The sequence below is a fragment of the Salarias fasciatus genome, chromosome 16, assembly GCF_902148845.1.
Source record: "Salarias fasciatus chromosome 16, fSalaFa1.1, whole genome shotgun sequence".
NCBI classification, from domain to species: domain Eukaryota; kingdom Metazoa; phylum Chordata; class Actinopteri; order Blenniiformes; family Blenniidae; genus Salarias; species Salarias fasciatus.
The window spans coordinates 23,444,374-23,459,467 of record NC_043760.1 but is presented as its reverse complement, the minus strand read 5'-3'; the positions used below and the strand labels follow the sequence as shown (position 1 = coordinate 23,459,467).

At 41.0% G+C, this 15,094-nt stretch overlaps 1 protein-coding gene across 2 annotated transcripts; it reads left to right on the top strand.

The window, feature by feature from the left end:
* The first annotated feature begins 1,074 nt into the window (after positions 1–1,074).
* sp3a (sp3a transcription factor) lies at positions 1,075–13,119 on the top strand. 2 transcript variants are annotated; one of them, XM_030111950.1, is made up of 7 exons: positions 1,075–1,221; positions 1,581–1,678; positions 3,134–3,229; positions 4,411–5,650; positions 7,087–7,273; positions 7,369–7,565; positions 12,483–13,119. In XM_030111950.1, exons 1-7 carry the CDS (start codon positions 1,215–1,217, stop codon positions 12,782–12,784), a joined length of 2,127 nt encoding a protein of 708 aa, XP_029967810.1. In that variant the 5' UTR covers positions 1,075–1,214; the 3' UTR covers positions 12,785–13,119. The 2 variants fall into 2 exon arrangements, with proteins under 2 accessions (XP_029967810.1, XP_029967811.1); XM_030111951.1 differs by lacking the exon at positions 3,134–3,229.
* The last annotated feature ends 1,975 nt before the right edge of the window (positions 13,120–15,094 follow it).

The following is a 15,094-nucleotide window of genomic DNA, read 5'->3' as shown; positions in this document are numbered from 1 at the left end:
CCAACTAATGTCAGTCCAAAAAATAACCTATAAATCTGTGCGAAGGGCCAATAAAGTCAAGCTGTAATTAAAATGTCTGGATTATCTGAGGGAGACCACATATGTTAAAAGCCATTTCATTTTAAAGAGAATGTTATATAAAAACAGACATAGCATGTCTAGCATCATTTAAGTTAAGAAAGAAGCTCTATTGTGTTTTATATACACAGGCATATATTCTCATGACCATATAGATGTTGAATTAGTCTCACCACAGCAGATCAATAAACCCAGAATTTGGAGGAGGATTTTGTAGACATTTTTTTAAAGGAGATATTAACCCTAAATTTATGATTTTTTTGTACTTAGTTCTTGATTTTTATTCTTCAGATTTTTTTTAAGATTATTTGGTAGATTAATAGTTAATGTCAGAACTGTGACTTCTGATTACACCTCAAAAGGGGTAAAAAACTGGATGGTCACATTTAAAACTACTTGTGGGTCAAAGCTGCATACATGTTTTTTTGCACATTTCCCAGATGAAAATATACCTTATGAAACACAAAAAAAGTTTATAAGCATTTGTTGCAGTCCTCTTAAATTGGTGGTGATTACATGGCAGAGACAGATAGTTTATACTTTAAAAGTTTTGTAATGTTAGAGAAGTTTGTAGAACTTTGAAAGATGTGTTCAGATTTAATCACAACAGTTGCAAAAGACTTGATTTCATAAGTATTTGTGGGAATGTGTGTGGGAGAAACATGATGTGCTCGCCAGCAGGATCATGAAAGAGGGATTTCTCCAGAAAAGTTTTGTGACAGTTTGCAGGTCTCAAGTGAAAGTTTGAAAACGGGAGCAGCAGTAAGCAGGTCTGATTCTTTGCTAACAATATATAAAATTAAGTAATTCATCAATATTATTCACATTCAACAACACTGTAAAAAGAATAATAAACAGGAAAAGAAGCTAACAAAAGATGATTGACATGTCGATTGTCAAATAAGCACACCCTGTGAAAAATGAATGACCAATCAGCTTCACGCATGAAGGCGGGACTTCCTGTATGTGACGCAGATACTACAGTGGAGGCCCCACCCTTTGTGTTACCCACCGCCCGTCAATCAAAATAGAAACAAATCTGACAGTTATCACCCATTTCTGTGCTTATACAATCAGTATAGCGTGCTGATCATGTCTGGCGGCTGGTGACTATCAGAACCCTGCGTTTTACGACAATGACTGGTATGTAATATTTTTTTTATTTTTTCCCCCCACGTAAGCTAACAAGCTATCTGAGGCATCCTCTGGCTAAATTAGCTCGCTAGCAGGCTAACGGGGATGCTGGCTGCTGATAATGCTAATCATCTCCGGCTAAGTTAGCACAGGGAGCTAACACTGTGCTCGCTAGCTGCATTAGCATTTTCAGTACATAACGCTACACAGCTCTCCTGTTACCTTCTGGGTTTTATGGAAGCTGGTGCCCTCATCAGCAGTGCTTTTATAGTTTGCAGGTACGTCGCCGATGGCAATGCTCTGTGCGTGTCTCCGGTTTGTTTAGTTGAGGTTAGCTAACCTGTAACTTGTGCTTTTTCACTTCTTAGCCCCAGAACAGCCGATGAAAGCGGATGATATGGCTGCCTTGGACGTGGACAGCAGTCGGAGCGACTTTTTGCAGCAGGAGGAAGACAGAGACGACCAGGTATCGTTACCCGCTTTGCGCCGTGACTGCCATTGAGATAGTGCCTACCGAAGTTCACACATTTCAAACTTGGAGGGGTATTGTACCCTGATTTGAACCTCTCAGGCAACACCTCCTCTCAAGCCGCTTGCAAATCCCGCCTCCTCTGCTACTACTGAAGTGACAGACTGTAAACTCCAGCCGGTTCCAAACATTACCTCCGTTTTAATTTTTAGCCTCAAATAAATCTTAGAAAAAATAGGTGCGATTAAAAGCCACGTCAGTCAAGAAAGTGGATTTTCTTCATCAGCGACTTTAAATGACAAGCAAATAGCACATTGGTACTATTTCTTCTACATGTCAGTCTTAATTCTGAAATTACTCAGCCATATTTTACCACTGCTTGTAACCTATTGACTAAACCTACATTGAACCTCTGTTTGGGCCAAGCTAATGGTGAATGATTGAACCATTTATCCTTTTTTTTTTACCAAAATGAAAAGAATGCAACAGTTCATTCATATGTACATCACTGTACAGTTATTGTACATGTTAGATTAAGACAGGCAATGCAGTCAGGCTGTAAGTGTGATTTTTTTTTTTTAAGCTTTCTGTCAAGAATAAATGCCTGTTGTCCTCCCTGTTGACAGATCAGATTGTTTTTTTCGTTTGAGTGAGGGGTTCAAATTCAGGTTGCGACAGTTATGATGTCAAACTAGCAAATTGCTTCTTAGATGTATATAAAAGGTTGCTGCTCATAGACATTTTCTCTGGACCAGCCTTATACGTAAGATGTATAGTTATTCGTAGCTCTGTGCTCGCTGCTTCTTTGCCCTCTCGTACAAACTTTACAGTGTTTTCTAACTTTTGTTAACATGCCCTTGCCTGTTAACTGCTTCATCCACTTCACTGTAGCTTCCAGTGTAACAAGAAGCTGCTGACCACATAAATATGTTTGTGAGCACACTGAATAACCCTCCGAAACAAATATTTACAGTCAAACAAACCAGAAGAGGTTCCAGTGTGGTATTTTACCATGACTATTTGCCATTAAGAGATACAATACAGTGTGCATGGCTTTTTGTCAATATGCTGCATTTGCTTTCTGCCTCTGCTTTGCTATCTGAGCAAGATCATTGGTTTTTGAGACTATCAACGTCACTCTTTGCATGAGCCGCATGAAAACAAGGCTGTTAGTATTGTTGACTAACTTCCACCAAACGATTAAGATGAGGGAAATGTGCAGCAAGTCATGTTAAAGATTCACAGCTTGGGAAAGTGCTGAAACACTCTAAAAGTCGTTTGGTGTAAGGGCGCCTGCAGGTGCTGCCTGAGGGGCAACAACCCGGACACAAAAAAACATACTTTAACCTCCACTCTTGAGTCTCCACTCTTCAGCAACAAGTCACACTTTCTGTGTGGCCCAGACTAATGGCCACCCACTTTCTTCCTCTTAAACTCGCCCGCTGTGGGCAGGACACTCAGCCATCACCACTCGACCTGCTAGCAGCGACCTGCACTAAGGCTGGGTCGCCTTCGTCAGAGGTGGACAGAGGTGCTGCCGCTGATGTGGTAAGTCGGCACCTCTGCTGCATTGGCTAATGTTTAAGCAGAAGTGAAGCATTCAATCATGACGAAAGCAGAGCTGCTGGTACGAGTTTAGGTGAAGTTTGCATGTGATCAATAGATTCATAGCTGCTGCTTTTTGGCATTAAAAAAAAAAAACGAAAGAAACTTGATACAACTGAATAGTTTTTTCCAAATAGTTACAGAAACTGTGAGACACGTTCTTAGAGCAAACGTTACTGAGGCTAAACTTTGTGGCTTGAAAAAAATATCCCAACGTTTGACAAACTTTCAAGGGTAACTTTTTTATGATAAATTGTCATATCAGGTAAAATCTGTTTATTTATTCTTCTCTCAGAATTAAGTTGCAATTCAGAGTCAGATTGGAGAATGATTCCATATTTTCTACAAATTTAAAATTTGTATTTTTTGTATTTATAAGATAGTTTATTGCCTTCTTGTAATGCTTTTTAATCAATCTATACTGGTGTGTCCAGTGTACATTAAAATCAAATGGAAGGTAAGCATGTGTTGTATATGAAATGTTCTAAATGCAACTGGAACACAGTTCATTTGTGTTAATAGTAACAAACTTTACCATCACAGCTGTTGTAGCCTGGTTGAGTATATAAAGAAGCTCATGTGATTCTTCATGCTGCACCGTTTTGATGCAGTCGTCAAGATCTCAAGTGTGTTTGCTCACATTAATTTTGGCTCTCATGAGCGCTGTTGTTCACAATTGGATGAGTGATGATGCACTCGATGCCAGAGAGATTGAACATACCCAGCAGGCTCAGTTAGGTGAGGAGGGTGGTGTTGTGGACTGTAAGACTGTGTTGTCACTAATGATGCAGAATAATAGTCAGATATTGAGTCTTTGAATCACCATTGAGACTTCTGACAGTAACACTTTATCCTTTATGATATATAAACATGTTGTGTAAAGCCCTTGATGCAAGAGTACTAAATCCATGAGTTTTCAGTAATCAACATACAGGTGACAAAACTTTCTTCTTTGCCCTTCAAGTGTGATACTGATTTCTTTTCCTCCAAAATAATGGTTTTTGTTCAAACTTCTAACAGGTCATTATAGCAAGACCTCTGAATGAGTATTTTGCATTGCAAAAGGTAACTCATTATGAGCAGGTGCTTAATCATCTTTTAATGTTGCCCGTTTCCTTTCTTAGACATCGGATCCATCGACACAGCTCACTGGGACTGACAAATGGGAGGTGTTAACCCCCACGACAGCAGCAAAGGATGAGTCTGGAATAATACAGATCCAAAGTCAAGGAATTTTAACATCCAATGGACAGTACGTTCTTCCTCTCCAGAACTTGCAGAGTCAGCCAATCTTTGTGACTTCAGGAACAGACGATTCCTCTGCCAATTCAGTGCCTAACATTCAGTACCAAGTTATTCCTCAGATTCAGACAGCAGATGGACAGCTGAGCTTCTCCACGTCCAGTGTGGAGGGAGCAACTCTGACTCAGGATGCCTCCGGGCAGATTCAGATCTTGCCCGATGGTAGCCAGAGTCTCAACGTGACATCCACTGCAAGCATCCTTAACAACAACCAGAACCTCATATCACAGACTGCTAACGTCCACCAGATCCAGGGGGTTTCCATCGGCAGCTCCACCTTCAACAACCAGGGCCAGGTTGTTGCTAATGTGCCTGTGGGTTTGCCCGGGAACATTACCTTTGTTCCTTTTAATAGCGTGGACTTGGACTCCCTCGGCCTGTCCGGTGCTCAGACTATAGCTACAGGGGTCACTGCCGATGGCCAGCTAATTATGGCGGGACAGCCCGTGGACGACTCACAGACTCTGGCTAAGACACAGGATCATCTCTCGCAGACACTACCAGTAAATGACTCCAGTGCAAATCCTGAGATATTTGTGCCAACGTCTTCCGCTCAGCTCCACGTTCCAGTAAGTGAATCAGGTCTGTTGACACAGGACACGTCATTGTCGTCGGCGTCGACTGAGCCGGCCAACTCGAGTTCGGACCTCCAAGAAAGCTTCATCCAGCAAAATCAGGAGCAGAATGTCCAGGCGTCCACAGCTCAGCCCATCATCCAGCTGCAGCAGGTTCCTGTCCAAACCACCAACGGTCAGGTGGTGCAGTCTGTGGCGGCAGGCGGACAGAATCTGCAAAACGTGCAGCTGCTCAACCCAGGAACCTTCATCATACAAGCCCAGACAGTCACCCCATCGGGTCAGATCCAGTGGCAGACCTTTCAGGTGCAAGGAGTGCAGAACCTGCAGAACCTCCAGCTGCCCACCACGCCTCCCCAGCAGATCACTCTGGCGCCAGTCCAGACACTGTCGCTGGGCAGCATCGGCACGGGGCAGATTCCCAACCTGCAAACAGTGACGGTCAACTCTTTGGCACAACAGGAAGCAGGCACTGAAGCACACGGAGGTACGGTATCTTCTTCTTCTTTTTTTTTTTTTTTTTTTTTTAAATGAAAAAGATCAAACATGAAAAAGAAACTTTACAGGCACAGATGATGCATCCAGCTGGTTGATCTCATTAATTCGACCTCTCCTCAGGATTGTGTATTTACTGTACCTGACTGGTAGTTATTTGTCACCTGTTTGCTCATTTTTTTGAAGCAGTGTGGACCTTCATTGTTTCCACATTAGTACACCGATCTTTTTTTTTTTTTTTTTTTCTTTTTTGATCTTTGGTAATTTCTTGCACAGCTGCTTCCACCACTGAGCACATCAGGGAAAATAAGTCTAAGCAGCAGTGAGTGTGGGCAGACCGATTTAAAGGTTTTAAAGTCAAAACGCTCTTTAATTTACTTTTTAAATGCTATAATTATGTAGAAATGTGTTTTAATTTTCAGGTTTTTTTTTTGCATCATGCTTGAAAATCCTGCCACTTTAATGCCTTTTTGAAAGGTCTAACTTGAGCAAATTACTTTAGAATTGCTGCAATGTACTTAATTGCTACATTCATTACTGTAGTACGGGGAAGGTCAATGGAAGTTAGATTTTGTTACGCAAAGCAAAAAGTTCACCGTGACTTTTGTGTAGTTCGTGTTACAATTCTGGTCAGCCCAGTGAATATGTGTGAAGGTTCTCACGTTTGTGCATTTAACCGGATTTTTGTTGTTTTTTTTCCTCTGAAAACATGCCAATATGTCAATGCATCTATCCATAGTAATGAATTTAGTAATAGTAATTAATTTTATTATAGCAGGGTTCTGGCGTTCTGCACATTGGCCCCCCTGTCATATTGTGATAAGAAACACTTTTAATGTAGCAGTTTTTGGACCGTGATTAGTTGAAATTAGTATTTGCTTTAAAAAAATCTAAAGTGGCTTATGTTGTCTGTCTAGACTGGGGAAAAAAAAGTTTCTGAATATAAATTGACATGAAAAGCAAAAAAGCTTTTAGTAGCACAGGCTGGATTTCTTCAGAGGAATATTTATCTTTTTTTTCTTTTTTTTTAGTTTTTATTGTAAATACAAGTACCTTTCATGTGTTTCAAAAGATCACATTGTTCATATACTTAAAGCCACTTTGTGTTTCATTTTTATGTAATTATAGCTGTCAAAACATTGTGGTGAAATTTTTGATTGCAGCAAAGTCCATCCATCCATTTTCTGCCACTCATGTGGTGCGTAAAGTCCACAGGGTTCGCTTAATTAATTATCAGAATTGTCATTGATACATTTCCTGTCAATCCAGTAATTATTTTATCACTCTGCTTAATGTGGAGTTTAACTTGTAAAATTTTCTGCCATGCCGTCAGTCACACATTGTTCGAAAGCAGCTGTCACCGTTCAGGCTTCTGATAAATTATTACCACCAGACTCGGTGTTGATATTAACTTGCATGTAATTTCAGAAATTCAAATCAAGGAAGAGCCAGACTCCGGAGAGTGGCAGCTAAGCGGTGACTCCACCCTGAACACAAGCGACCTGTCCAACATCCGGGTCAGGCTGGTGGATGAGGACGATCAGCTGGCCCAGGAGGGCAAGCGGCTGCGCAGAGTGGCCTGCACCTGCCCCAACTGTAAGGAGTCGGGAGGCAGGTGAGTGCGTCTGCCCGAAGCTTTCACCGAGTCTCCGATCTCTGCAGGCCAGAGCTTATATCAGGGTTTTAAATATCCTTACCTGTGTTTCTCAGAGGATCCAGCATGGGGAAGAAGAAGCAGCACATATGCCACATAGCGGGCTGTGGGAAAGTGTACGGGAAGACATCGCACCTGCGAGCACACCTGCGCTGGCACTCGGGGGAGCGCCCTTTTGTTTGCAGCTGGATGTTCTGTGGGAAGAGGTTCACACGCAGCGATGAGCTGCAGAGACACAGGAGGACACACACAGGTGCCCTTTCTCAGCTCCCTTTCGTGTTTGCACATCAGGAAAACATCCATAAAATCAGTAAAATGTGTTAATTTGTGCCCTGCAAAGTGTACGCCATTTAAAAAATAACAGCGTTTGTCCCCCTGGATTTACCTGTAAAATGTCAGGTTAGGATTCAGGACATCGTGGTAATTTTCCAGCTCCGAATGAGGTGTAAACAGTTTATTTTGTGGTCTTATTCCCGAGCTCTGTTCACATCAGACTGAAATACAAACGCTTTGCTATAGCAAGTGCTTGTCGGGGTGAAAAGTTGAGCTTTTTGTCTTTCATCATGATTGTATGTCCAGTGTAGCAGTTGTTAGCTGTGAGTTGAAGCCAGTATGAGCAGAGTTTTTTCAGCGTTCATGGAGCTACAAATGAGAGATCCACTAAATTACAACATTACACTATTATGAAATGTACTATAACCATATGAAAACTATTTATCTTTAGTTTTTGTGGCAAAAAAATATTAATACAACAGTAAATGTTCATCAAAGACTAATATTTCTACAACTTTTATCTTTAAAAATGATATCGACACTCATTTAACTGAATTTATCCAACATTTCATATTTCTCTGTCACACGCTTTTGAAAGCGCACAGTCTCATATTGATATTATATGCTGTAATTGTTTTTATGTGATAAAATGTGCTAAAACGTTAGACCATAACACATGAAGGCAAGATTAAACTACGTATTCTTATTGCACAAATGACAAAAACTAGGTCAACTAGGTTGTTTTTTGTAAAAAAAATTTTTAAAGCTTTCAGCTTAAAGGCAGGGTCGCCGTCATCAGTTACTGACTATAGGTGAAGGCAGACTTCACCCTGGACGGGAGAGACAGTCTCGCACACACTCGGATCCACACTTACAATTTTAGAATCATTAATTAGCCTCAAATGCATGTTTTTGGACTGTTGGGGGAAACAGGAGTGCTGATCAAGAGCCCACACGTGCAAACTGCACACAGAAATGCCCTGAAGGCACCGAGCAGCCATTTTTCCAACAAAACACATTGAAGAAAACAAAAACGACATATTGCATACGTGTTCTTAAAATAGCTCTCAGGTAGTCGTTTTCATAGCCCCATAACAAACTCATGTTACAGAGCTTACCTGTATCCGGGCTGCTTTTGTTAACACTGGTTGATGCCGAACAGTATTTACTGTATTTTTATTTTCGCGGCACAGTAGTGACATGTCAGTTTAAAATGATAATTACAATGCCAACAAATAACACTAACCTTCAGATGTTCAAGCATTAAACAGCCATTCATTTGATCTGTAGACCTACAATATCTGATGACACTCAGACCTTTGAAAGAGATATCTTGTCTTAGCGCATGTTGTCTTATGCTGCAGTATCGCTGGCAGGGAAGCCTCTGACAAGACGGCCTGAAGTGGCATTTCATTACGCTGTCAGCCGCAGGAGATGTTAACAGTTAGCATTCACAGTTAACTTTTCAAGTCGATGTTCAATAATTTCAGGCTTCCAATTGGTAATAATCATAATCAGTTGTGCTGTGTCAATTAGCCTCTCTTTTTTTTCAGTGACAGATTGACGTTAGGAAATAAATTCCGATTTAACATTACCCACAGGTCATAATGTACCCAGTAAGAGCAAATGCTAAAACTCTCTTACACTGAACAGCCTTTTAATATTTGATCAATTATTAGACCAGAGGGGGGAATTTTTCCTGGTGGGGTGCACGTTCCATGCTTTTTCATTTAAAAAAAAAATGGAAATAAGAAGATTTGGAAGCTGATATTTGAGTAAAAAACTGTTTATAACTGGAACACAACTCATTAGTGTAGTGTTCAGCAGTCTCATCTCAGAATATCCCGTTTGAATCCTTTCTGTGTCGAGTAAGTTTTTCCTGTGCGTGCACGAGTGTTCCCAAAGGTACGCGGGTTTGTTTCCATATTCCAAAATCATGCATTCGAGACTAATTGATGACCCTAATTTGCCTGTAGAGTGAGTGTGAGCGATTCTCTCTCTGTTTGATCTGATGGACTGGCATGGCTTGCTCATCTTAGTGTAGAATGTAAAACTGAAAGCAAACCCCTCCGTTCACCAAACCACAGGCAAATTACCTTTTGATAAATGAAACAAATACAACAAGAATTAATTTTTAAAAATCCTGAATTTAACCTCTTTGTAAAATTAATGAAACAAAAGCACAAGAACTAAATCAAATTCCTTAACTAAATGTAAACAAAAGAAAACATGTTATAAAAGAAAAAGCAGTTCACACTAACTGCAGTAGAAGAAGAAGAAAAAAAAGAATAACCTAAATATGTGGTAGCCCAGCCTTTCTAAACTGGTCACCAAGCAGTGAGTCAAATCAAGAGAAATATTCATCTTTTCAAAGTCATTTAATTGGAATAGGGTGCAGTTTGAAATTGAGATAGCTGAATAGAATATCACAGTTTGCCAAAGGCAAAAACTTGTTAAAAATGACCAGTTAAAAAAAAAGAAGAGCATCAAATGGAAATGTTCAATTAGCTTTATTTTAATTAGCTCTTTTCTTAAGTGACTCCAGCCTCTTTTTAATAGATTTATTCATGTTTGATTTTTGAGTTCTTCATCCATTGCAAACAGCAATCTTCATGATTGTTAAATTCCTAAGTATGTCAGTACACTGTTGGTTGAGGTGAGCACGTTTTGTGGGTCCGTTTCAGTAGGCATTACGTCATTTTCCCCACATTTAGTTTATGTTACAGCAAGATTCCAAAATGTATTGAATGATGTTTTTTCAAAATTGTAGTCTATATAACCCATAATAACAACTGGAAAACTTTTTTTGAATGTTTGCAATTTTCTAAACATAAGCTAAGAAGTTCCATGTTCATAAGTTGATTCACTTTTGACAGATATAGCCTCATCTTTTTGCTACAATGTAGGCACACCCATCTCTGGGCGGTTTGCCCCATTCCTCTTTGCAGCACCTCTCAAGCTCCATCAGGTTGGATGTGAAGCGTTGGTGCACAGCCATTTTAAGATTTCCCCAGAGATGTTCCTTCAGATTCAAGTCTGGGCTCTGGCTGAGCCACTCAAGGACATTTGCAGAGTTGTCCTCAAGCCGCTCCTTTCCCATCTCGCTGTGCTTTTTGGGTCGTTGTCCCGCTGAAAGATGAAGTGTCGCGCCAGTCTGAGGTCGGGAGCGCTCCGGAGCAGGTTTTGATCCAGAAGTTCTCGGCACATTGCTGCATTCATCTTTCATTAGTCTCTCAGTTGCTGCTGCTGAAAAGCATCCCTACAGCATGATGCTGCCCTCACCGTGCTTCACCCTAGGGATAGTATTTGCCTGGTGATGAGCAAGCGATGCCTGGTTTCCTCCAAGTGTGACGGTTCAGTCAACTGAATTTACCACAGGCACACTGCAATTATCCACTGTTATGCAGATGATACCCAGCTCTACCTTTCCACCACTAAAACTCAACAGTGGCAGAACAGAGGTTCTCTCCGTTGGCTCCAAGTCTGTCTTCACCAAAGCTCCCGGTTTGTCCATCTCCATCCTCGGCTCCTCTGTTTCTCCCTCCTCTCGGGCTAAGAGTCTGATTGTCATCCTCGACAGCACTCTGCCGTTTCAAGCTTCCAAAAACATCAATAACATCACACTTCTGCCTTTGCTCCTCTCTCTCACCCAGAAGCACCGCCATACTCGTCCACACTCCGGTCACCTTCCATCTGAACTGCTGCAATTCCCTCCCGTCTGGTGTCCCTCTCAAATCCATCAAAAAACTCCAACTGGTCAGAAATGCTGCAGCCCGAATCATCACCCAAACTCCTTCCATCAACTACATAAGCCCAGTTCGCTATAAACTCCACTGGCTCCCAGTTCAGCAGTGCATTCAGTTCAGATTTTTACTTTTGGCGTTCGAGGCCCTCCGTGACCTCGGTCCCCCACATCACACTGACCTCCAGCACATCTTCTCACTCAGCGGCGCCCTCAGATCTGCCTCACCCCTCAGCTTCACCGTACCTCCAGCCCATATGACCCGGGGTCCCAAACCTTCAGCCGCTCGGCTCCTCACCTCTGGAACTCCCTCCCATCCAGTCCAATCAACTCTTTTAGATCCTTTTAAACAAGCATATTCATTTTAAACAATGTCGTTCTACAAATCCCTCAATGTTTCTAATATTTTTAAAATGTCTTTTTTTATGGTTTTTTTTAATGTATTTAAACATGATCATTTTATGGTGACCTTGGATGCCTTGAAAGGTGCTATTAAATAAAAATTAATATTATTATTATTTCCAAAAACATTTTTCCACTTTGCCATAATGCAAAATTCTGTGGAAAAAAAAAAATTAATCCATTTTGGATTAAGGCTGTAACATAATAATATGTGGGAAAATTAAGTGCTGTGCTCTAAAAACAAACAGTTGCAGGCGAGTAACTGAAGGCAGAACAGTGTTGCAAAATGCGCTGTCCAGATACTGGAACCCCCCCCCCCCCCCCCACTCCCTGCTAGTCACACCCCTCCACCTGCAACAGCACAATGAATGAACAGCCAGGCAAAGACAACATAGATACAGATCTACAACACACTGATACAGATCTGCACCACACAGACCACGGACTCTGACGTAGAAACAGCCGACACATAAACAACACTAACAGTACGGCCGAGTAACAGCTGGGCTCAGCTCCAGCACTCAGTCACCCCGAGTTGAATAAATAAGTATAGAAGACCGATCGATTGAGGAAAGGGTGTTTTTCAGAACTGAATAAGTAAGTTTAGCCTTGTGTCTGAATTGGGTTTCTTCATGAACTCGTTGTGCTGAAGTTATTCTGCCGCTCTTTGATCTTTTGATGGGTGGCATGTGTCTCCCAGTGTTTTCAGCCTCAGATCTCTTCAACGATATTTTCTCTCTGTCCCTCTGTCAGGAGAAAAGAAGTTTGTCTGCCCCGAATGTTCCAAGCGCTTCATGCGGAGCGACCACCTGGCGAAGCACATTAAAACTCATCAGAACAAAAAAGGCGTGAACTCTGGCGGCGGCGGCGCCGCCGTGGTGGCCTCGATGGAATCCGCAGGGTCCTCAGACAGTATCATCACCACGGCGGGCGGGACCACCCTCATTCTCACCAACATCCAGCAGGGCTCCAGCAACGCCCAGGACATCCTGGCCAACGCCGAGATCCCGCTGCAGCTCGTCACCGCGGTGGCTGCCAGCGAAGTCATGGAGTGACCGCTGCTCCTCCGACGAACTTCTCCAACCTCTCACATACTGTATGCTCCTACCTGCATTTTTAATCAAGTTTTGAAGGAAAGACTAAAATTAGAGCTATATAAATATCTATATGAATATATTTTAACACAGTCAATGTCCATTGTCAGTTTTTTTATTGAGAAGAAACAAGCAAAGTGGAGACAAGAAGATAATGGCGGGGGGAAAAAAAACGAAAACCTTTGCAGTAAATACACAAGGAAATGCCTTATTTTGTACTATAATGTCGAGTTGGAAGTGTAGGATTCCAGTTTGTTTCAGATCTACCTATTTGTTATTGTTAATATTTTTTCATTAAAAATGCTTGAGTGATTTTTTTTTTCTTTGCCTTTTTTTGATGGTGTTTTTAATTATGTCCTTGGTGAGCAAGATTTATTCCGTAGTCTAAATCTCACAACAAAAGCTAATTTTATCCTGCTAAAGTAACATTATTATTTTTGTCCATGCTATTATTCATGTTGTTTTTATTATTATAATTATGATTGTTGTTGCTATGGGTTGTTTTTTTTTTTCTTGCAGTCAGTCTGTTTGCGAAGTCCTCCTTCCCACAGTTTTCTTATGAATTTACACACCGGCTAGATTTTGAAGGTGTAATAGGAAACAATCAAATTTTTGTATAGTAATTCCTCTTGAACATTTACTGTAAACTATTGATATGATTCATTTGCTTAATAAGTATTTTGACTGAATAGCTATTTATATTTGGCTTTACATGGACGATGACGCATTTGTGATATTAAAGGTCTAGAGTATTTCAGAAATCTCCGTTACGTGTAATTCAGACGTGTTTTTTTGTAAAAGCTTTTTCGAGGACTTCAAAACAAAGTTAACATGTTGTAATATACATTTAAAAACAAAAAGAAGAAGCCATTTTTTTTTGGTGGTATTTGCCAAATTGAACCACAAACTCAGGGTGACTCCTAACTGTGTCCTGTAAGTAGAATAAAACGCCCCTGTAGCTCCGCTGGCTGTAGTGGGGCGTTGTGAAGAAATGATCTGTGACGATGAAAAAGTTAAGGTGAATTAAGATGTCATCATATTACGCATGCTTGTCAAATCTTATGACGTTGGGTTCGTTTTTCCTTTCTTTTCTTTTTTTCCTTTTTTGTTTCTATATACAACTTTGTGCTCATATTATAGCAACAACTCTGCATTCTGCTGTCCAGTCACATGGTTGAAAAGTCTGTGTATTTCTGAAAGTGGTACTTTTTTTTTAACAGCACTGTTTTCATCACTTTAATCTCATTCTTTTGTATAAAAAAAAATGTTTTGTAAGCCTCCCAAGGAATTGTCTGTTAAATCCATTGTCGATGTTTCTGTGTTTGTGTTGCTTTTCTTTAACTGTATGTTACATTCCCCTCTTCCATGTGAAGCTTTGGCCTGATTTCTGACCCTTCAGACACCCTCAAACTGTCAGATTTAACAGAAAACACATACATAAAGGTTCTTTTTGTTTTGTTTTTCTGAGCAAATGAAGAATATGTTCCTCCTTTTCGGGAGATTTTACCTTCCCCTCTGAGTGAGATTGCAAAGACGCTGAAAGGCTTTTCTTCCTGATCTGTACGCTCGAGTTTTCTTCTCACTCCTGTCTTCTGTATAAATATGTCAATATAACATCAATATAAATATTTCTGTTACACTTGAATGTCTTTTTGTTTTCTGTTTTTGCTTTATTTCAAGTTTGCATTGCCTCTTTTAAGACTAGTTTCATTACTCTGTTCTTGTACTTTTCTTGAAAGCTCCGTTTAAAGCGGCGCCGGCCGACCAGGAGGGTCATCTCCCCCGTGCACGGCTCACACTGTGGGCTTGTAGTCCAGTAGATGTCAGTGCAGCCACGGGAGCAGGATGAGAGGTATGTTTGACCCCTTGACCTTCTCCCCGTAGTGCCTCTGAGATGAAGACAGAAGTCACCGAGGCCAACAGGAGGTGCGGACCCTCAATTAGCCACAAGTTAACGTCACACAGGCGTGTCGGGGAACAAAGTACCGTGTCTCGTGACTTTGACCAAACCCTACAGAGACGCCCAAGGAAAGTGATCATGTTTTTTTTCACCTGAATTCATGAATGAATTAGAATGAATTTGGCAGATTTTCCATGAAGAGAAACGGTTCCTGACTCTGTATGCACAGTCTTCATGACCAAAACTTGTAGATTTGATCCTACAGCAGCCCCCCGACACACACACACACAGTATCCAGATGCCTTGTCTCTTTCACTACATACGACGTTCTGCTAATTACGAACTGTTGCTTTTTTTTCCCCCTTTGATTT